General features: G+C 44.2%; 1 protein-coding gene and 1 long non-coding RNA gene across 4 annotated transcripts in view; both read right to left on the bottom strand.

The window, feature by feature from the left end:
• The window catches only part of ARHGAP31 (Rho GTPase activating protein 31), a 129241-nt gene that overhangs the window by 89091 nt on the left and 15945 nt on the right, over positions 1–24205 (bottom strand). The window contains exon 1 of one of the 3 annotated variants that reach the window (XM_061395731.1): positions 6305–8114. The exons of 1 other annotated variant lie outside the window; for it this stretch is intronic. In XM_061395731.1, coding sequence (XP_061251715.1) covers positions 6305–6509 — 205 coding nt within the window. In that variant the 5' untranslated portion in view covers positions 6510–8114. Of the gene's footprint in view, positions 1–6304; positions 8115–24205 lie in introns of those variants that run through there. One more of the 3 variants, XM_061395658.1, reaches the window with a different exon arrangement.
• LOC133236105 (uncharacterized) lies at positions 766–6298 on the bottom strand. Its single transcript, XR_009732754.1, has 2 exons — positions 4880–6298; positions 766–2407 (listed from the first exon to the last, which is right to left on the bottom strand). It is a non-coding gene; the product is annotated as an uncharacterized LOC133236105 (long non-coding RNA).

The following is a 24205-nucleotide window of genomic DNA, read 5'->3' as shown; positions in this document are numbered from 1 at the left end:
ATTGGAGAAGGGAACGGCAACCCATGTGTTGAACACTCCAGTGTTCTTGCCTGGAAAATCTCAGGGACGGGGGAGCCTGGTGGGCTGCCATCTATAGGGTCGCACAGAGTCGGACACGACTGAAGTGACTTAGCATAGCATAATTTTTTTTGGTCTTATGAAATCATATTTTATAAATCTTGAATTTTTAAAAATGGTTAATTAAGGTGGTTATGCCTGAAGACATGTTAAAAGTCAGAGGAAATACTGAATATGTTGAGCTGTTTTCATTATCAGACTCAGAACACTTTTGATGATTTCCATTCCAGTCTGGAATTAGAGAATAAATATTTCCTGAAGTTTCCAGACACCATATACATACCTCTCCTGACTCCTCCTTCCCATTCAAAAATCCATCCTGGAGTCAGAGACCTGTTTGTTTGTTTTTTTTGTTTTTGTTTTTTTTATTGGGGCCGCACTCCGAGACGTGTGATCTTAGTTCCCAACCAGGGATCAAACCCACGCCCCCTGCAGTGGAAGCACAGTCTTAACCACTAGACCTCCAAGTCAGAGTCTTATTTATTACTGCTTCATCTGAAAGTTAAATTATTTTTAAATTTAAAATCTAAAAATAGTGTATATCACTATCCTTACGCCATTTTAGTTTTAGTCTTCTTTCTCCGATTGTTCTACAGTTCAGAACGTATTTGTACAGAACACTATACACCCACACATAGAAGGAAACTGATTAACGGGCCAATTCTGACCCTCTTTTCTCCCCCCAAATACAACAATTTTTAAATCTCAAGCATGGACTGCTATACAAGTTCAATTCAGTGCTCACACAATGTTCAACTATTCAGCATGGGACCCTGGGGCTAAAGGCAATCTGGGAACCCTGAGTTTCTAGCCAAGCACCCCTTGAACTCATTTGAGCCGGGGCAGACCATCAGAAGCGGACATTTGAAACATGTCAGCAGTTTCAGAGGAGCACCCAATGACATTTTAATCTGAAAAATTATAAACAACCCCACTCCCACCACCAGCCCAGCCACCTCCCAAGGAATGTGCAATGTGGCGGATCTGAAGGAGCCATTGATAAGCCGAGCAGCTTTAAAGTGCCCTGGTGAGGCGCAAGTTTGACAGCAGAGATTATTTCTGATGCTTTCAAAGGCGCACACTTTATAAATGTATTGTGCATACATGGCACAGATCTGTTTCTATGCATGGTATATATACACGATTGCTGTTTAAAAGCATTTCAAAGCTCATTTAGCAATGGCTTCTCCTAAGTGCTGTGGGGTGAAAGATGAAGAGATAGAGAAGGCCAGGACTCTCCCCAAAGTATTATACTACAGATGCCCTATCTGCCAGCAACTTCCACAACATCTCCATCTTCCTCATTTGACAGATGAGGAAACTGGGATTCCAAGAGAGGAGGTGTTAAGGTTGTCAGAAAGTTAAGGCTAGGCCCAGGTTTTCTGATTCTAAGACTAGAGTTTACTATGTGATGGTGGAAAGAAAATACCCATACTGTAAACCACAAGGCAATGATAAAAATAGGTAAAGCCACTGGGGGCCAGGAGCCCTGGTTTTCATCCCAGGAGGCACACCCTGCCCCATTTTTTGGCTGCTGCAATACAGACCACAGGGTTCTCACCCAGATCACAGGAACAGTCATGCTGCTGGCATGCAATGCAGGGTCGTTCCTATGAAGCCAGTGAGCTGAGCTGCTGGCATCACCCTGCCTGCAGAGTAGAATGAGCCCTACATCGCTCAACCTCTGGGGCAGCCCCGGGTTCTCTATGATTGCTGTTTCCATCCACTCAGGATATGAAGAGGCAAATGGGAAAAGACACAAACCCCATCCCCTACATTTTGCCAGTATGTAGTCTTGCCTTTCAGCTTGGTTTACTCCTTTCCTGAAGGCTCGGCCCAGAGTACTAAACAGAGAGGTTATTAGCTCAGTTCAAACATCAGTCAGTTGAGTGGAAACACCCAGCAAACCACTTGGATTTATGAAGCAACTGGCAGAGTCACTGATGACAGTGGAAAAGCCACTGGCCTTAGACACAGCCTCACTCTCTTCTCCACTGCGACTTCCTCAGTGTCTATGTTTGTTTATGCAGATGGGGTCTTCATGTACTGGCTTCTGGGCCCCAGCAAGGACCCACACAATGAAGCTTGGGGACACTGTGGACACGGCACAGTCCCAGAACAGTCTGTCCTTTCACTGGCCGCGGTGGAATGAGCACAGCTCTGTGAGCGGGCATGCAGGGCATCCTCTGACTGCTAGCCAAGCCGGGCTTCCAAGTTCCCCACTGTAACCTTGGATACGGCAGGGTGGGGGTGGCAAGGCACTGTGAAGGGCCTTTGTTTGTCACTGGAGGCTCCTCAGAAGGCGGGTATGGATGGCTGGGTTCTAGGCCTGGCAAAGAAGGAGGGAAAAGAATGGGAAAGAGGAGACAGAACTGCTGCAGGCTGATGAAAAAAGGACCCCGGTGGGGATAGATCCACTGCATGAAGCTCTCTGTGTCTCCAGCTCCCCCTTAACACCTTTTGATTCCGCTTAGCTGCTCCCACACACACAGGCTGCGAGGACTTTACACAGGAGGACCAGGAGGAGCCTGTGGTGTTTGCTCAGCACATGCACACAGTTCTGCCCTGCGGTGGCACCTCAGGCAACCCTGGGGTTCTCAACACAGGCTCCAGTGGCTCCAGACTAAGCAGCAGAGAATGGTGAACTTGGTGACCATCTGCCATCATGATTTTAAAAGATACTGAAGTGGCAGAGATCCTGAAGTCTTGAGCTCAGGGTAACTTTCAGGGACTCTGCACCCTGGACCCATATTCTCAGACAAACTTCCTTTTCATAGGGTTTTTAGGTGCCTTCTAAGGTGCTGAGGTTCGTGGTGATCATGTCATGACATCCCATCATGGGTGATTAAGTTGTCCAACAGAAATGTCTTGGAATAACGATGATCATTATTTTTCTAGGAGCTATCATTTCAAGCATCTATATATGCCAGACATCTACATATATGATTTTATTTCCTCTCCCCAACCATCCTGAAAAGTGGGTATTATAATCCTCTTTAATAAATGAGAACATGAGAACACAGAGGTTCAGAGGTTAAGCCTGCACAACTAGGAAGGGGCAATGGTAGCTTGTCTGTCTGATCTCAAAGCTTGTATCTTTATGATAATAAACACAGATGAGAAAGTAATGAGCAAATGCCACATTCAATTTTAAAACATCTTATACATTGTCTAGGGGCTTCCCTGGTGACTCAGTTGGTAAAGAATCTGCCTGCAATACAGGAGACTGCCCACAGTGCAGGAGATCCAGGTTCAATCCCTGGTTCTGGAAGATCCCTTGAAAGAAGAAATGGCAACCCACTCCAGTATTTTTGCTTGGGCAATCCCATGGACACTGGAGCCTGGTGGCCTAGAGTCCATGGGGTTGCAAAGAGTTGGACACGACTTAGCAACTAAACGACTATGCATTGTCTATTGCCATATAATGTGTATTCAATTTAGAGTATCACTTTTTCATTTCCAAGGGCACAACTCATTTCCCTGCTGCTTATACCAGCCAGGGAGCACAAGATGTCCAAAGTGTGATGTGGACACTGAAATCTCTCCGGCAGCACTGCTAGAAGCACAATGTCTAGAAAGAGGGAAAACACCACTCCAGCTGACACCTGGCACATCAAGTCTCTTTTGGGGCAACACAGTTTAAGTGGGGCACAGGGAAACTGGGCCAGGTTCAAGAAAATCTACCTTGAAGGACCCAAAATAATGTCCTGTGCAGAAAAACAGGATCTGAGCTCTGTTGGCTTGGGAAAGAGTTGGAGTTTCTGGCAACATGTAGGAGTTGGGGTGGTGGGGAGGAGAAGGGACAGAGTAGAGACTGTCAAACTTTGCAATGCTGTGCAGAAGAAGTCAGTTCTCCAGTGCGATGCTAACAGGCAGTCAGTTCTTTATGCTTGTAAAACTAGTGTGAGGATGTTGCCGACTGCTCGACAGAAGGCAGGGTTTCCAATCTGCAGCACTGTTCACAGACAGACGCGTCTGCTTTGTGAGGAAATAAGTTTACCACTACTGGAGCAAACAAGCATCCATGACCTTCATAGTAACTTATTCAGTCACTCAGTCGTGTCTGACTCTTTGCAACACCATGGACTGTAATCTACCAGGCTCCTCTGTCCGTGGAATTTTCCAGGCAAGATTACTAGAGTGGATTTAAAGTTACTTTGTACCCCTAAGTCCCACAATTAATTCATAAATATCCTCTCAGATCTTATATTTATTCCTCCTAATATTTCATTGCATTTAATCTGTTATATTTGGCAGACTCTACTTGAATTAATTGTATTTTTAAATACTTTGACATGAAATTAATAATTGATGGTTTTATAAAAAATCTTTAAAGAAATTTTCCCCCCAGATACTTGACCTTTTTTAATCAGCCAAACATTTAATCCTACATTCATAATCCAGGGCATCTGAAACAGATCTCTTGTCCACCAGGGAGTGTAATTTATCTTTATGAGCTCATTATTCCATATTTTCCTACCTAGTGACCATCATTTCAAATACCATCATCATTTCCCCTTCTAAAAAGGAACAGTAGCAAGATAGACTCTTTTGGCGTTTTCTGCCCTTGAATGTTGAACTTACTGTTTTGGCAACAGCATTGTATACATATTCACTTCAGTTCATTCATTCATTCAATTAACATTTCTGGAGTGTCTAATATTGTTCCATGCCCTGATGAGACAACAATGAATAACACAGATGAAATTCTGTTACTGTGGAGCTGCCTTTTAATGGAGGAAACAGACACTAGGCAAGATAAAAAAGTAAATATGTACATGATAAACAAAATATATCTTACATGGTTCTCTTTAGATGTACTAAGTGAAGGTGAGAGTTGCTCAGTCGTGCCCAACTCTTTGCGACCCCATGGACTATACAGTCCATGGAATTCTCCAGGCCAGAATACTGGAGTGGGTAGCCTTTCTCTTCTCCAGGGGATCTTACCAACCCAGGGATCGAACCCAGGTATCCCACATTGCAGGTGGATTCTTTATAGGCTAAAGAAAAGAATAAAGCAGGAAGAGGTGTGTGGGTTGTTGTTGTTTAGCCGCTAAGTTGCACCGGACTCTTTTGTGACCCACCAGGCTCTTCTGTCCATGGGATCTTCCAGACAAGAATACTGGAGTAAGTCGCCATTTCCTTCTCCAGGGGATCTTCCCAACCCAGGGACTGAACCCACATCTCCTGGTTGGCAGGCAGATTCTTGACCACTGAGCCACCTGGGAAGCCTAAAGTGTGTGGGAGAGGTGAGTAAAGGAGGATATTTCAGTTTAAATAAATGGCCAAGTCCCTTTACATATTATTTAAACAGTGGGAGCCCCACTAAGGAAGGTGACAGTTGAGTTTAAAGTCTCAAAGGAAGTGAGTGAGTGTGCAGGGTAAGTATTATCAGAAGAACATTTCAGGCAGAGGGAATTGCATGCAGAGATGAAAACCCTCAGTCATGCTCCGGACACTTGCTGAGGGCTTAGCATCAAGTGAGACAAAAAGAAGTACAAAAAGAAGTACAATACAGGGCTCTGCACAAGGAGGCTGAAGAGGAAAGAACACATCTGCACCTGAAACAATAAGCAGTCAACTGCCAAGGCTAAACTGCAAGTATCTGAAAAACTTCCCTTTAGTTACACTGGACCAGCCATTGTCCCCCAAAGTACTCTCACATGCCTCCACCTGCAGGCCTCTGATGGTCCACCACCCAGGTCACGTGCTCTTCCCAGCCCAGCCTGAACTCATCCTCCTCCAAGGAGCTCTTCCGGGCCATTGGACTGTCCAACTCTTAAACAATAGCAGGCCTCACCCTCCACCTAACTGAATCGGAACTCCCAGCTTCACAAGACCCACAGGTGATTCCTGCACACACTGAAGTCTGATGAACTCTCGGCCACTCATCTTCAAATGTGGCTGCACCCTGTAAAACCCTGAGGAACTTTAAAAAAATACCAATGCCTGCTTCCACCTTCAGAGATGCTGATTTATAGTCAGCACGGGGTGAGAGTAGGCCTTTGAGAATTTTTTAAACTTCCCAGGTTTGATGCTAATATGCAGCTAAGTTTGAGAATTACTGGTAGCTCTTCTCTCATTTCCCTCAACGTCCTCTCCCCACTGTTTTTCCCTGGCTGTCGAACAGCATGCCACCAGTCTTGAGGTGGATTCTTAGGCATGTGGCACCAGAAGTGGCTTCCCCTCTACTCGTTATCCCCTGGCTCAAGTGCCCTGTACTCACCTCCCTCCTGGAGAACTGCACAGAGTGAGGAAGACAGCTGAAGGAGGCAGGAGGGCAGTGGGAGGGGAAACGGAGCAGACTCCCCACCCAGCAATGTGGCCTTGGGCAAGCCGCTTAAATTCCTTCTCTGTATAGTGTGAGCAACAATACTCTCCAGTCTGCCTCCTGGAGTCACAGGATCTTGGGGAATGTCAACAGAGGTCATGTGTTAAAGTGTTTTTAAAATCGGAGGGTACTGATATGCCTGAATGACCATCAAAGAATTGATGCCTTTGAACTATGGTGCTGGAGAAGACCTGAGAGTCCCTCGGCCTGCAAGGAGATCAAACCAGTCAATCCTAAAGGAAATCAATCTGAATATTCATTGGAAAAACTGATGCTGAAGCTGAAACTCCAATACTCAGCCACCTGATGCAAAGAGCTGCCTTATTAGAAAAGACCTTGATGCTGAGAAAGATTGAAGGCAGGAGGAGAAGGGGACAACAGAAAACGAGACAGTTGGATGGCATCACTGACTCAATGGACATGAGTTTGAGCAGGCTCTGGGAGATGGTGCAGAGAAGGCAATGGCAACCCACTCCGGTACTCTTGCCTGGGAAATCCCATGGACGGAGCAGCCTGGTAGGCTATAGTCCATGGGGTCGTGAAGAGTTGGACACCACTGAGCGACTTCACTTTTATGCACTGGAGAAGGAAATGGCAACCCACTCCAGTATTCTTGCCTGGAGAATCTCAGGGACGGAGAAACCTGGTGGGCTGCCATCTATGGGGTTGCAGAGTCAGACACGACTGACACGACTCAGCAGCAGCAGCAGCTGGGAGATGGTGAAGGAAGGACAGGGAGGCCTGGCATGCTGCAGTCCATGGGGTCACAAAGAGTCTGACACGACTGAGCAACTGAACAATGTGCCTGAGAACTGGTGGGACATCCTGGCGAGGAGTCTTAGGATGTTCATTTCCAACTTAAAAAATCTGCCTTTCCCCTACTTCCCAAATCTAAGCAAATAATTTTAAGCAAAGTTTGATCTTTAACACACCAAAGGAATGGGTATGACCATGCAGTGTCTGTACTGACATGTCTAAGTGCCATTCAACAGATCTCAATAGACCTCACTGCGCCATCGGTGACCAGAAGGCAGTCATTTTGTGGCTTGAGGATATTTTAATTGTCACCAAACACCCTGTGAGTGTTCGATAAATATTAACCAATGAGGCCCAATTTAAGATTGTAAGACATAAGATCACAATATGCTTCTACTGAAGACTATTACTTATTGCTTACCCACATGCTCTATTTTCACCTTTTAAGGAAAAGCATAGCATCTTCATTAGTCCTTCTGCTAATGTGTAAACTGAAAGACCAAAAGACCCTGGCACATTCGAAATAAGTTCTCTGTTTTACTGAAAGGAGTGGTCCACCGAAAGTCAGGTTAATTGCCAAATACCAGAAGTTAAGAACAGATACAACTGTAGTGCCTTTAACCAGACCAAGCGCTAGCTGTGGAGACAGTCCAGAAAGGCCTCTTTGCCCAAAGAGATTTTCCTCACATCCCTCCTTAGAAATTCTTTGAGGACTTCCCTAGTGGCGCAGTGGATAAGAATGTGCCTGCCAATGCCAGGGACACGGGTTCTACCCCTGGTCTGGGAAGATTTCACATGCTGAGTAACAACTGAGCCCGCGCCGCAACTACTGAAGCCTGCATACTCCAGGGCCTGCGAGCCACAAGTAATGGGCTCCTGTGCCGCAGCTCTGGAAGGCCACTGGCCCTAGAGCCAGCAAGCTGCAACTGCTGAAGCCCACGCATCAAGAGCCTGTGCTCCATAACAAGAGAGGCCACCACAGTGAGAAGCCTGCGCGCTGCAAGGGGGAGAAGGCCCTGCCCGCGGCAACTAGAGAAAGCCCACATGCAGCAACGAAGACCCAACACAACCAAAAACAAAGAAGTGTGTAAACGTCAAAAAAAAAAGAGAGTAAGAAATTCTTTGAGATTCTCATTCTGGCAGTTTCCTTGAATACATACAAATGTCCATGGGGGGGCAATAAGAAGGTCCCAACATCTTGGTGTGAACCAGATGTTGAACAGAACAACGGTGCCCAATTTCTGGTTTTCACAAATCAATTTTAAATTATTTCAGAGGATTCACATAGGTTCACTGATTCTGTATTTTTTTAAGAGAGGACATCAACTAAAAACAATAATAAAACATTATTATTCCATAGTAGAATGGACAGTTCAAAGTAAATAAAGTTTTAAAGAACATAATTTCAGAATAAAGGACTGTTCTCAAGAAAGGCCAGTTGAAGTCTTAAAACTGTGATGATACCACAGATAAATATGTTACATAGTCCATACTTTTCCTAAGGCTCTGCCTGTGTGCTAGGAGGATTTGAAGCCCAATCCCAAATAAAGGCAATGCCAAAGAATGCTCAAACTACTGCACAATTGCACTCATCTCACACGCTAGTAAAGTAATGCTCAAAATTCTCCAAGCCAGGCTTCAGCAATATGTGAACCATGAACTTCCTGATGTTCAAGCTGGTTTTAGAAAAGGCAGAGGAACCAGAGATCAAATTGCCGCTGGATCATGGAAAAAGCAAGAGTTCCAGAAAAGCATCTATTTCTGCTTTATTGACTATGCCAAAGCCTTTGACTGTGTGGATCACAATAAACTGTGGAAAATTCTGAAAGAGATGGGAATACCAGACCACCTGATCTGCCTCTTGAGAAATTTGTATGCAGGTCAGGAAGCAACAGTTAGAACTGGACATGGAACAACAGACTGGTTTCAAATAGGAAAAGGAGTCCCTCAAGGCTGTATATTGTCACCCTGTTTATTTAACTTATATGCAGAGTACATCATGAGAAACGCTGGACTGGAAGAAACACAAGCTGGAATCAAGATTGCCGGGAGAAATATCAATAACCTCAGATATGCAGATGACACCACCCTTATGGCAGAAAGTGAAGAGGAACTCAAAAGCCTCTTGATGAAAGTGAAAGTAGAGAATGAAAAAGTTGGCTTAAAGCTCAACATTCAGAAAATGAAGATCATGGCATCCAGTCCCATCACTTCATGGGAAATAGATGGGGAAACAGTGGAAACAGTGTCAGACTTTATTTTTCTGGGCTCCAAAATCACTGAAGATGGTGACTGCAGCCATGAAATTAAAAGACGCTTACTCCTTGGAAGGAAAGTTATGACCAACCTAGATAGCATATTCAAAAGCAGAGACATTACTTTGCCAACAAAGGTTCGTCTAGTCAAGGCTATGGTTTTTCCTGTGGTCATGTATGGATGTGAGAGTTGGACTGTGAAGAAGGCTGAGCGGGGAAGAATTGATACTTTTGAACTGTGGTGTTGGAGAAGACTCTTGAGAGTCCCTTGGACTGCAAGGAGATCCAACCAGTCCATTCTGAAGGAGATCAGCCCTGGGATTTCTTTGGAAGGAATGATGCTAAAGCTGAAACTCCAGTACTTTGCTCACCTCATGCGAAGAGTTGACTCATTGGAAAAGACTCTGATGCTGGGAGGGATTGGGGGCAAGAGGAGAAGGGGACGACAGAGGATGAGATGGCTGGATGGCATCACTGGCTCCATGGACTTGAGTCTGAGTGAACTCTGGGAGTTGGTGATGGACAGGGAGGCCTGGCGTACTGCGATTCATGGGGTTGCAAAGAGCTGGACACGACTGATCGACTGATCTGATCTGATCTGAAGAACATTTAATGTCCTGAAGATGGATGGGAGCTAAAGAAGGCGGCATGTTCTTAAAAGGTGGAAACAAAGAAAAACTCTACAACATTCATTTTGCCTCAGACTACATACAGAAAACAGAGAAGATAGCAGATAACAGAGTCCAACCACATTGGACTTGCATGGAACTTAATCACTTTTAAAAAGCAAGGATGGCAGGAACCTCACATATTTGAAGAAAGGCAGCTGACAGTAGCAGAATGCCCCTGGTGTCAACTTTTCTTTTTCATTCATGAGTGTACCGTCTCTGTCTCTTCGGGGGTCCCCCTGGAGGGAAGGGCAAGGATGAAGCAGAGGGCATGTGGAAAAACCAGCATCAATAGTTCAAACCTACACTGTTGTTTGTTGGTCAGTTGCTCAGTCATATCTGACTCTTTGCGACCCCATGGACTGCAGCATACTGGGCTTCCCTGTCCTTCACTATCTCTCGGAGTTTGCTTAAACTCACTTTCATCAAGTTGGTCATGATACCCAACCATCCTCTGTCGCCCTCTTCTCCTCCTGCCCTCAGCCTTTCCGAGCATCAGGATCTTTTCCAGTGAGTCAGCTCTTTGCATCAGGTGTCCAAAGCACTGATGCTTCAGCATCAGTTCTTCCAATGAATATTCAGGTTGATTTCCTTTAGGATTGACTGGTTTGATCTCCTTGCTGTCCAAGAGACTCTCAAGAGTCTTCTGCAGCACCACGTTTCAAAAGCATCAATTCTTTGGTGCTCAGTCTTCTTTCTGGTCTAGCTCTCATATCTGTACATGACTACTGGAAAATCCATAGCTTTGACTATATGAATCTTTGTTGGCAAAGGGCTGTCTTTGCTTTTTTAACACTGTCTAGGTTTGTTATAGTTTTTCTTCCAAGGAGCAAGCGTCTTTTAATCTCATGGCTGCAGTCACCATCTGTAGTGATTTTGGAGCCAAATTACATATATTAGTATGAATTAAAATGCTAGGCTAGGAGAGCAAAAGAAAGTCTCTCACTATAACTGGACTTTCATAATACAGTTCAGTTCAGTCCCTCAGTCGTGTCCGATTCTTTGCGACCCCATGAATTGTAGCATGCCAGGCCTCCCTGTCCATCACCAACTCCCGGAGTTCACTCAAACTCAAGTCCATTGAGTCGGTGCTGCCATCCAGCCATCTCATCCTCTGTCGTCCCCTTCTCCTCCTGCCCCCAATCCCTCCCAGCATCAGAGTCTTTTCCAATGAGTCAACTCTTCGCATGAGGTGGCCAAAGTACTGGAGTTTCAGCTTCAGCATCAGTCCTTCCAAAGAACACCCAGGACTGATCTTTAGAATGGACTGGTTGGATCTCCTTGCAGTCCATATAATAACGTTAGTCCTTCCCTCTGAAAGGAAGGATACGAATCACAGAAGTGATGTAAACATTTTCTGGTAAAGATTCGCTCCATTTTGTCTGAGGCCCAGAGGACCTGCCCAAGAGCCTCCAGCCAGTGAGATCCAGCCTGGATCCCTGCCCTGCCCCAGATGGCCAGCCCAGGCCAGGCCTTGGGTCAGCCCCCACTGGTGTTTCCACCGGCTTCCCTCTCTCAATTGATAGTATGTCACATGAGGCAATTAAAACAATTTCCTCAAGTTCTGATGCATCTCCTCTCATTTTTCCTTTCCTGTTATCGGATGGGTTTTCCTTCTTCCTGTGTGTGGTTAAGAAAACAAACAAATAAAAGCCCCTTTTTGTGTTCAGGGAGTCCCTCCTCCCTCCGTTCTTGCTCTGTGTGCGCGGATCGAATCCATGGCCCTGGGGCTGAGGACCCCACCCTCTGCCGAGGCCTCACCGACCCGACGTGAGCTCCAGGGACGTAGGGGCAGATGGGGCCTCTGGTTGCCCGGGGATCCCCGCTCCCTCCCGGGAAGGCGACGGTCCCCAGGGGTCCGCCGGGCGTCGGGTGACTCAGTGCGGTTCGAGGCATCTGGGAAGCTTGGAGAGGCGCGCGGGGGCGCAGAGCTTTCCCCGAAGCCGCAGGGGGTCAGGTTCCGCGACGCGAAAAGAGGATCAGAAACCCGTGGGCGGAGTGGCGGGAGAGGAAGTCGTGGCGCAGGGAGAAGGCAGCGTCATTGTTCCTTTTGAGAGGGATCCGAAGGAACGTGGCCTTAACTATATAGTAAAGATGAAGATGCCGCCCGAAGGGGGACCGAGAACGGCTGTGCGCTCTCGGGTCCCAAGGGCTTTTAGGGCGGTGTCTCCGTCTCTGCGGCTGGCAGGGGGGTGGAGGAGGGGGCAGGGCTGCGATGTGGATTGGAGAAGGTGGGGCGGGCACGGGGAAGGGGAAGGGGTCGCAGGACCCAGCTGCCTGGGGCCGGCTGGGCCTGTCCCACCCCAGACAAGGTGCCCTGCGCGGGCCTCACCTAAACCCAGGTGAGCAAGCAAACGACAGAGGAGCAGGCAGAGAGGGAAATGGAGTGAAGTGAGTGGTCCGCCGAAAAAGAACCTCCTCGTATATCCCCTTCTCGGCCTGTCCTTCCCAGACTAGCGGGTTTTCCATCAGAGATTCCTTTGTTTTCCACGTCGGCCTCCCAGCACTGTGGTGGGCAGCTGGGGTCAGAGATGGTTGGGCAGGACGGTCGGAGTGGAAACAAAGATGGAGCTGGCGGACACGGGGTGGGGGGCATCCAAGGAACACAGCCGGCCAGAAGAAGAAAGGGAACCAGGAGGGGTGATGGGTGAAAAGCTCAACCACCAGGCAAGACAAGTTTATAAACAAAATATTACGCCCCTTCCCCCAAACGTGTAAGATGAGGCAGGGTTGTCACTGTGGGTTAGGCACTTGAATTGCATTATCTCTATTTACACTTATAAATGCTATTAGGCCATTACAGAGACAGGGAAAAGCTACAGATCTAGTCTCAGGCCCCAGCCTCCCGAGGTCCAGCACCCCCACCCCCACCCTTGCCTCTGCTCGTTTGCATATATGAATCAGTAACCACTGGCCGCCCCGCCCTCCGATCTTTTTTAGTAATTTGAGTTCCTTTACTCCCAACCAGAAAAGTCGTGACTAGTAACACACCTTATAATCCAGTAATTTTACTTCTAGGAATCTCCTCCAAAGAAATATAACATAACCAAAGAGCCATATGCCTCGAAATATTCACCGTGGCCTTTTTTATAATATTAATATATATATATATATAATCTAAATGTCAGTATGGGGAGGAATAAATAAACTGGTACATTTATATGATAAAATATTACAGAGCCTTAAAATAATGTTATAGTTTGATAACTAGAATAAAGACAAGTTATAATGCTAAGGGAGAAAGCAAGATACATTAGATATATGCAGTATACAATTATGTGGAAAATATACATAGAAAAAAAATCCTGGAAGGATTTGTATGGTAAGATTAACTCAAGCACTTTTTTCTTTCTAAAGCACTTAAATATTTTCCAGTTTCTGTACAATGAGGATAAGCATGTATCAATAATTATAATATTGAATATTTCAAAAGCTTTTATCTCTGTAAGATATATATAATGCATGTTTTATGGATATATATATTCTTAAATATAAATATATATATATATACAGTAGCAATTTCATTTATATATATATGAATAGGAAATCACTGGACCTGGGTGAAAGAAGGTAAGAGGTACTTGAGCAATTTTTCTATTAAATGAAAGATTTTCCATAATTTAAAGGGTATGTGGGAGTTAAAGGGGATGGGCAATTAAAAAAAAATTTTTAGTTGAAATATAGTTATTTACAATTTTGTACCAATCTCTACTGTACAGCAAAGTGACTCGGTTATACCCATTTAACATTCTTTTTTAAACATATTCTTTTCCACCATGGTTTATCACAGGATATTGAATATAGTTCCCTGTGCTATACTGTAGGACCCTATTGTTTATCTATCCTATATATAATGGTTTACATCTGCTAACCCTAAATTGCCAGTCCTTCCTTTCCTGACCCTCTCCTGCTTGGCAACCACAAGTCTGTTCTCTGTGAGTCTGTGTTCTGTTTTGTGGTTAGGTTCATTCATGCCATAGTTTGATTCCACATATAAGTGATATCATATGGTATTTGTGTTTTTCTTTCTGACTTCACTTAGTACGATAATCTCTAGTTGCCTCTTGTTGCTGCAAACAGCATTATTTCATTCTTTTTCACGGCTGAGTACTATTCCATTGTATATATGTACCACATCTTCTTTATCCATTCATCTATCGATGGGCATTTAGGTTGTCTTCACGTCTTCTTCCACTGGAGAAGGAAATGGCCACCCACTCCAGTATTCTTGCCTAGAGAATCCCATGGACAGAGGAGCCTGGCAGGCTACAGTCCACAGGGTCAAAAGAGTCGGACACGACTTACCAACTAAACCCCCACCACCATGTCTTGGTTATTGTGAACAGTGCTGCTAGGAACATAGGGGTCATGTATCTTTTTGAATTATAGTTTTGTCCTATAGGAATGGCATTGCTGGATCATATGGTAATTCTATTTTTAGTTTTCTGAGTAACCTCCACACTCTTTTCCCTAGTGGCTGCATAGCTGCACCAACTTACATTCCCACCAACAGTGTAGGAGGGTTAGGTTGTGGGCATATATAGCTCAGGGGTAGAGAATCTGACTGCAGTGTAGGAGGGTTCGGGAATGGACAATTTTTATGCATCCAGTACACTAATGAAAGGGAAGGGCATGCCTTTGGTAGACGAGAGGTGGGACAAATATCTGAGTATTAGAATACACAAAAAGGAAATGATGTGATTGTAGCTGATTCCTGATTGGCAAGGACATGCCGATTCATGGGCGGAAGGGAGCAAGATTGGAATACAACTTTTAATGGCAAAGGAAAGAATACATTCTAAACATACTTAGGAAAGGAGATAAGGGAGTCAATGGTAAGGTAATGGCACCACAAAAATTTCTTTTACAATAAATGTATTTATCAGGAGAATAGTTTCTAATCATGGAGATTAGATGTTCAAAAGGAACTCAACATGTTTCTGTTTAGTCCATGTCTGTTGATAGCAGTATTTTATGTCTCAGCTCAAGCAGATGATTATGGATTGGGAAATGCTTTTAAAAAGGCTTAACAAAATGGGCTCCCTTATTAGGAGCCCATTCCTTTTCTATAGGGAGAGGAATAGGAGACAACCAAGAAGGCTTCACGTCTACGTGCTGTGTATTCCTGGGACCCTTATGCAGCAGTGAAAATATACATTAATTAATAAAAGCAGGTTTCCTTTGGTTTTGTGTGAGGATCTGGTAGAATGACGACTACAGAAGTATCCTTCAAGTAATTTAACACTAGATATTGCGTGAAAACAATTGATGGAGCTGAAATTATATTAGGTAGAAGGCAAAGCTCTTGTTCAGGGATGGAAATGTAGGATTCCCTGAGTGATGAACACGGAATTTACCAAACTAAACACAGAAAGCTCTCTGTCTGGGCTTAATGATGCCCTTGGATGATTCTAGTTCCCCTCCCTTGATTCTCCTGCTGTCAGGGGAGATTCCTTGCTGATCTCATCGTCTGGACTATTTCTCACTTTCTCTCCCCATCTAATGAGGTGGGAAGACCCACTCAGCTGAGGGCTAGAATCTGGACCTCCGTGGATTGACTCTTCCTCTAATAACACTCTAGTCTCCCCAATATCATCATCCTCCAGCCTCCCCAGCTGAATCACTCTATCTCCATTAATCTGATCTAACGGACTAGATTATAGTAGGCAGGAAGAGCCAATCATGGTTCTTTTCAAACTTTTACAATTAAAGGCTAACTAAAGGTAGGAGACAGGATGTTTTGGCACTAGGTCAATGTTAGAATATCTACAAACATTTGTTGGTTAAATGAAGAAATAGGGAACATGGTGTTTGGGTTGCATATGACTTTGTATGGGTACTTAGATAGAAGGTAGGAACTGTCTTCTTTGCTATCCTGCAATTCATGTAATATAGCAAAATTCATCACCTTAAAAAGCCTTATGCTACAACGTACAGCGATTTCTTAACACTGTCCATCAAAAAAAAAAAGCAGCAGAGAAATCATCTTATTTAAAAAACATAATAGTGGAACAGAAAGCATTTCTGTTTACTTTGTTTGGTGTTTAAAACCCAAACACCAAACATAAGCACTTGTATGATACTTGGGCTCACAAAATGAAAGAGCTTTTTGACCCAGTCCTTAAAACAAACAAAAAAACCTTCTCTAGTCAGTTCAGTTCAGCTCAGTTGCTCAGTCATGTCCGACTCTTTGCGACCCCATGGACTGTAGCCTACCAGGCTCCTCCATCCATCCATGGGATTTCCCAGGCAAGAGTACTGGAGTGGGTTGCCATTTCCAGGCCTCCCTGTCCATCACTAACCCCCAGAGTTTACTCAAACTCATGTCCATTGAGTCAGTGATACCATCCAACCATCTCATCCTCTGTCGTCCCCTTCTCCTCCCACCTTCAATCTTTTCCAGCATCAGGGTCTTTTCAGTCCTTAAAACAAACAAAAAAACCTTCTAGAGTATGTTTTATAAAAATATGTGTTGAAATCCAGAAGGTGCTTTTATCTCATAGCACCCATACCAGAAGATTAATCTCTGTGGTTGAGGTTCTGGTCGGGGTATGTCTGAGCCCAGCTTTGGAATCTTCTTCAGTTGGAACATCTGCTCCACAGTTGTTAATGTTTGTTTGGTATTGCCCCAAAGAAGGGAAGAATTTTTTAACAATGAGTCCCAAGATAGACTAGATCAGCAGCATAGCTTATTTTGAAAAGGCATTTTTGGGGGAGCAATGTGACCTGTATGTAAAAAAAATAATAATAACAGGCATGTTGTTGGACCAAGAGATGGATGTCCATCCAATACTGGAATGTAGCTTAGCTTGTTTTCATCACTTCTCACATTTACTTCCCAGAAATATTTGCTCATTGAATTTACTACTCCACACCAGCTGAGCTTAGATTTAAAATCTTTTAGATAGAGATTTGAATGTTTAACTCAAAGTAAGTAATAAATGAGAGACAGCATTTAATTAAGAGTACTTAAGTATAAAAAAGTCCTAGTTGTCTCAAGAAGTCTAAATAAAATATGTAAATAATCTGTTTCATTTGGAAATTTGGTATGTTAGCCAAGAAAAAAGGAAACTATCATTTCTTTAGGCCCTGTGAAACTAAATTAGTTAATCATGAAGTAAAATGTTTCATTTTTCTAAATAATGCAAGGTTCATGCAAAATCAATCTTACCTGCATTGGCAGAGTGGAAAAGTTACATTCAAGGCAAAATTCAAATTATTAGGTGATGTATTTCTTTAAAAGATTAGAGTGAAACCCCTCTCTTAGTAGTGTTATCTGTATTCTCATCATTATTCAAGAGTTCCAATGGAGGTAGTTTTTGTCAATTTTAAATTCTACCTGGTGAAAAACCATTGAGACTTAGCATTTGAAAACTGTAGAAACAACTGGGTTTAGTTTCAAGCTCCAAAATTAAAATGAAAGAGGGAAAGACCCTAGTCCTTCAAACCATCTGTTCAAAGAACACTGGGAAAAAAAATGATGATAGAGTCTTCAGCTGGGGAAAAACAATGGGCTCTTAACTGAAATCTGAAAGTCCCTTCCTATTCGTGGTTTCAGCCATCCACACAGCATCCCTGTGAAGTCTATGAAACAAATATTTTTATCCTCATGAAACGGATATGGGCTTCCCTGGTGGCTCAGTGGTAAAGAATCCTCCCACAGTGCAGAAGACGTGGGTTCGCTCCCTGCGTCAGGAAGATCCCCTGGAGAAGGAAATGGCAACCCACTCCAGTATTCTTGCCTGGAAAATCTCACGGACAGAGGAGCCTGGCAAGCTATACACCATGGGGTCACAAAAGAGTTGGACGTGACTTAACGACTAAACAACAACAAAAACAGATATACTGGGCTTCCCTGGTGGCTCAGTGGTGAAGAATCCACCTGCTAATGCAAGAGACATGGGTTTGGTCCCTGGTCTAGGAAGATCCCACATGCAGAGAAGGAACTAAGTCTGTGTGCCACAACTACTGAGCTTGTGTTCTAGAGCTGGGAAGCCACAACTACAGAGCCCATACACTGCAATTAGTGAAGCCCACATGCCTCGAGCCTGTGCTCAGCAACACGAGAAGCTGCTGCAATGAGAAGCCTGAACACCACAACCAGAGAAAGCCGGAGGAGCAACGAAGACCCAGCACAGCCAAATATAAAACGTTAAAAAAAAACCAAAAACTGATATATGTTATTCCATGTCACACAAAACATCACTGGCAAAAACAGGACTTCAACCTAGGTTGGCCACTTTAAAATTTCTAAAGTTACTTTTCTGTACCAGCTCCACTTTCATTCTTCCTTCCTATCACCGTTCCTTTTTTCCTCTCTTTCATCAAACATTCACCTGTAGTGTCAGAAGGTATTCTATGTTGCCAGTGTTCACATAAGAAACATTTATATCCACCGTGGAGAAAAAGTGAAGAAAAGTGAAGTGAAAGTTGCTCAGTCGTGTCTGACTCTCTGCAACCCCATGGACAGGCTCCTCTGTTCATGGAATTCTCCAGGCAGTTCTACTGGAGTGGGTAGCCATTCCCTTCTCCAGGGGATCTTCCCAATCCAGAGAGTGAACCCTGGTCTCCCTCATGGCAGGCAGATTCTTTATCATCTGAGCCACCAGGGAAGTCCCACAATGGTGAAAAGGCCAAGGATTACTCATAGAAATTTAGAGAAGTGTCAATAAGGCCAGCCGCCTCATTTCTTTACTGTTTCCATTGAAAATATAAAACATAACACAGCACATTACATATCAGAGTTGACCCCCTCTCAGAACTGGCTTTGCGTATGTATTCTGCAGGCTCTGTGAAACGTCTTATCTCCAAACGAAACAAGACACAACATGACACCTGGACTGCCCAGAGGAAGGGCTCCAGAGCAAACCCAGGGCAGCAGACGTCAGAGAGGAGGTTTTAGTGAGGTCAGGAGCGGGCATGGGAGGTAAATAGTTGGCTGGGTGGGTGACCATGAGATAGTTTGGTGATTTGCAGATTTAAGTAGTAGAGGTTTTCAGACTTTTTTTAAAAAGCATGAAGTGCTTTGTTTAGATAAATTTCACCCTGAAGCATAGAAAAAAAGGGCAATGAAGAAAGCAGAGTGTTCTGGCTTAAACAGTGTTGGTGGGAGGGGTCCTCCCTCCCTCCAGTAGCCCCTGCTATGCGAAAAGCACAGCACAGATTTAAAGTTATTTGTACTTAAATATCCTTTGAAATAAGCAGGCAAGTTCAATCGCTTAGGATTAAAATATGGTGGTCCTCCAGGCAACTATTTCTGGAAGAGTCCCTAACCCAAGCCCACTCTAACCCAGGGGATCCAGAGAAAAGAAGCTCTCTTTTCCAGAGAAAAGAAAAGATGCCTCTCTTTCCTGGAAACCTGATTACTTTATCTTCAAAGCTGACAATCTACCCAAAGCAGGTCAAGGGGTGGGAAAATAGAAGGTTTGCGTTCCTAGGGAGCTGACTGGGGGTTACTGGATTGTTGTGGGCTGTATTAAGCTTATCCAGTCCTAAAATAACAGTTTTGTTTAGAAAAAGTTACTCACAAACACATATCCCTCAGTACCACACTGGGAAATTAATCATACTTTACAATCGCCCTTCCCTTCTCCAGGGGATCTTCCCAACCCAGGGATTGAACCCAGGTCTCTTGCATTGCAGGCAGATTCTTTACCAGCTGAGCCACAAGGGAAGCCCTTACAATCCTTCAGCAATTCACTATTTTCAAAGCACACTATTTTCATGTCCATTGTCTTGTCATATCCCCACCCGTGGGGCAAGTTGAACAGGTATTATTATTCCCAAATTACAGCTGAGGAAGCTAACATTCAGCAAGATGAAGGGAATCCCACAAGGTCACATGACAAATACCTGGATCTTCTGATACCCAAGCCATGGCTTTAAACATGAACTTGATGTACATAAATCTTGCATCCTAGTGAGTAGTAAGTAAAGGCCACAGATTTGGGGTGACTAGTTTTGTGTCCTTGGAGAAAGCAGGTGTAACAGTGACCTGCTTCATCTTACTCTCAGGGCTGTGAGGGATAAGAGATGATTTGGTGCAATCATTTGTAAGGTGCCATCTAGGGGTTAGTTAATCCCCAATCCCCAGTCCCCTGCAATCTCGGCAGGTTTTCTGTCCTTCCGGTAGTTCGAACTTCACTTTTACAACCCCCCCCCCCAATTTATCTCACACTCTTTTGGTATCATGTAAGTCTCTTAGGAGTGTCAGCCTGTGGCCAGAGCAGCCAGCCATACTTTTGCACAACCTCAAACTGAAGCTCTCACCCCATGTCGGAGATTCAGGGATTCACTGCCAAAGGTTCCCAAGACTGCTTTACCCCGAAGCCCAAACAGTGGCTATAAGAACTGTGGGTCCAGCTGATGTGTAGGAAGGCCCTCAAAGGGTGTGTGCATGGACCTCTGTGGAGTCATCATAGGTGGGGCTCTTTGTCTTCTTGGCAGAATCGGAACCTGAATTTGGCCAGTTCATCTGAGAGTGATCTGTTCTCTGAAACCAAGTTCTGAGGGGATGACTTTGTAAAGTCAAAGGGCAATTTCACCATTTATCATAGGAATTCAGAATTAGGTCTAGGCTCTATATAGATGAGGGCCTTGCACAGGAGAGTAAGCTACAGATGACAAAAGATGTCTGATCATCAAACACAAAATCAGAGTAAAGAAAGCTGAAATAATTTAGATAATATGTCTACTCTTACAAAAATGAAAATACCTTATTGTTTTATCAAAGTACAGACATTGTACGTATTTATCATTAAAAAACAAACAAAAAAAAAGTCAGACAACACAGCAAACCAGCAAAGTATGCAGAAGAAAGAGAAAAGGATTCATCTAGAGAAAGCCATTGTTAATATTTTGAGCATATTCCTTCATGATTTTTCTTACATACATAGTTACCAAAATGGAATTACATGTATTTCATATGCTGTTTTGTAAGCTTTTAAACTTAAATACTGACACCATTCTATGACAGCAATTATGTGTCATTCTTGTAACCAGCTATATAATAGGAGGTATTTTCCTCAAGCTGTGAGGTGGTCTTACGAATCCTCCTTCTCTCCTAAAGGCATCACCATCTGCGCCTCTTTTCCCATCTCAGATCCCTGACGCTGGATGGTTCTGAGAAACACACTGACCCAGTGATTTGTGGCCAACACCAATAAGCAGCCAGAAAACCTCACTGGGCTAGCTGCATCTTTGGGGGCAAATGACCATACTCCCCAGGGTCCCAGGTTCTCTATGAATTAAATGAGAGGTTTGGAGAGCGATTTCCTAAGATGCTTTCAGCTCAAACATGACGTGTTAGCGTCTGGTTCACTCATCTCTGTGTCTGCCTTGGTCCAGGCTGATCCTGGTGCTGAGTGACCAGGGCGCCACTGGAGCCCCAGGGTGCACCTGCATGACATACGGCAAGGTCGTGAAGTACCTGTGCTGGGAGTGTGTGGCTGAAGCTGGCAGGGCTGGGAGAGGCACAGGCTGTGGGGGAGGGTCACGTAAGGGAAACAGCTCTTCTGATTTTTCTTCCAATATGGCTGTGGGTGAGGTCTACGAGGCGGCATCAGATTCACAGTGTATCAGTAAATACAGCCTTTGGGGTCATTCAGCCCTTTCTGAGCACCAGTGTTTAAGCTGCAGGATAATTATGGTATTTGTTTTCCATTTTAAAATCCCTTTGCATATATTATCTCATCAAATTCTCAGTCCTGTCTTTTAGATGAGGAAATTGAGATTCAGTGAGTGTAATGACTTGCCCAAAACCAGAGGACATCATTTGTGAAATGAAGACTTGATTCTAAACTCCACCAGAGCTCAAGCTGCTCCTCCTCCACCTCCACAGTCTCCACGTTGATCCACAGACATATAACAGAGGTACACACATGCAAAATACCCAGGCAGAACACACCCTCCATCCTCACCCCACCACCACACATACCCAAGACACATTGCCTTTCCCTGGATCCATCCGCTCATTCAACACACATTGATAAGCATTGTGCTATGGGCTGGTGGTAAAATAATGAACCAGGAGACACAGTTCCCGGCCTCACAGAGTTGATCCAGGGTCAGCTAGAAGAACGAGGTGAGGATACGGCAGGGGTGAGAGTGGTACACTCAGTGTGATAAGAACAGTGTTGGGGCAATACAGGGCACGATGGGAGCACGAGGGAGGCATCCTGGAGGATGAGACAACCAAGCAGAGACCCAGAGGATGGGCTGGAGCTGGCAAAACTGAAGTGGAGCTAAAAAGACGAGCTACACAGAAGATGGAGCATGCACAAACACCTGAGGGAAGAGGTGCACAACACTTCTGAGGAACCACGAGAAGTACAGTGTGGCCCGGGGACCTGCTCAGGTTGGGAGGTGGTGTCCACTGAGGCCTCAGAGGACACAGGTGTCTGAGGTGATGGGCTGGTAAACCCTGCTGGTACTTATGGAGTTGATGTTTGTCTGGAGGGCACTGAGAAGTCACTGAAAGGTTTAGTTGAGTAACACTGATGGCAAGCTTTCATCAAGACATTCTCTTTTTGCCCACTGTAAGAATCTACAGTCATAACTAATTTCAATCCTGCTTTAAGATATCCTCAGGCCTTAGTTTCTGCACAACTATAGATGGTCAACTTTAGGGTGCTTCTGTTTAGGCTGCTACCTCCCTTTCACCTGCTTTTGCGGCTCTTCCTGGGTCTCTGCGGCCTGGGCCAGGTTGGCTTGAGGAACAGAGCACTGTGATCAAGACGCCATGAATATGCCAGCAAACAGCTTCTCACTATCCCTACTGCCAGCCTCAGCCTTAACCTGGGGCCTGGACTCCCAAGCGACAGAATATGGGCTGACCAACCAACGTCCCTCAGGAAGACTGGAAAACAAGTTTAAAGTGTAATCAGAAATAACTGAGCTAGGAAATTCTACCTTCATCATAAGCAAAGGGAAGCAGTATTAATATTCAATAAGTTATAGATAATAGAAATGGTCAATGAAAGTGATACATAGCCCATACAACATATTCAATAAATACGAAATCAATCCATCAGTATTTAGACAGTAAGAGAAGCCTTATAGGAACTTGTAAAAAGAAGGAGATTTCTGTGTAAAGAAATGGTCAAATAAATTATGATATTTTAATGATATCATTTATATATGGAACATAAAATATGACACAAACCTATCTATAAAACAGAAACAGAATCACAGACATAGAGAGTAGGCTAGTGGTTGCCAAGGGGGAGAGGGCTGGGAGAGAGATGGACATGGGGGATGTGGTTAGCAGATGTAAACTTTTATATACAGAATGGAAAACAACAAGGTTCTACTGAATAGCACAAATAACTATATTTAATATCCTACAATAAACATAATGGAAAAGAATATTTAAAAAGAATGTATATATATATATATATATATGCAACTAACAAGACTGTAATGAACTACAATAAAAATAAATTAGAAAAATTAATTATGGTATTTTATAAAAAGTATGTATATTTGCTTGTATATGCACAGAATATCTATGAAAGATTTCCAAGGAAATTAACACTAGTTGCTTCTCATGTGAGAAACAGAAAGGATGAGGACAAGAATAGGAGGGAGATTTTGTTTGTTATATCCTTTATATACTTTTGGGCTTCCCCTGTGGCTCAGCTGGTAAAGAATCTGCTTGCAATGTGGGGGACCTGGGTTCGATCCCTGCATTGGGAAGATCCCCTGGAGAAGGGAAAGGCTATCCACTCCAGTATTCTGGCCTGGAGAATTCCATGAACTGTATAGTCGATGGGGTCACAAAGAGTCAGACACAATGAGTGACTTTCACTTTATATACTTTCACATTTTGAACTACAGGAATGTGATACCTGATTTTTAAAAAAATTAACTTTAGGGCTTCCCTGGAAGCTCAGTGGTAAAGAATCTGCCTGACATGGAGGAGACATGGGTTTGATCCCTGGTCTAGGAAGATACTACATACCATGAAGCAGCTAAGCCTGGGTGCCACAACTATTGATCCTGTGCTCTAGAGCCCAGGAACCGCCACCCATGAGCCTGCATGCCCTAGAGCCTGTGCTCCCCAACAAGAGAAGCCCCCACAATGAGAAGCCGGCACACTGCAACTACAGAGTAGCCCC

Source organism: Bos javanicus, chromosome 1 (assembly GCF_032452875.1).
Source record: "Bos javanicus breed banteng chromosome 1, ARS-OSU_banteng_1.0, whole genome shotgun sequence".
Taxonomy (NCBI): Eukaryota; Metazoa; Chordata; class Mammalia; order Artiodactyla; family Bovidae; genus Bos; species Bos javanicus.
Note: the sequence above shows the minus strand (reverse complement) of the source record. Positions and strands in the feature narration are given on the sequence as shown.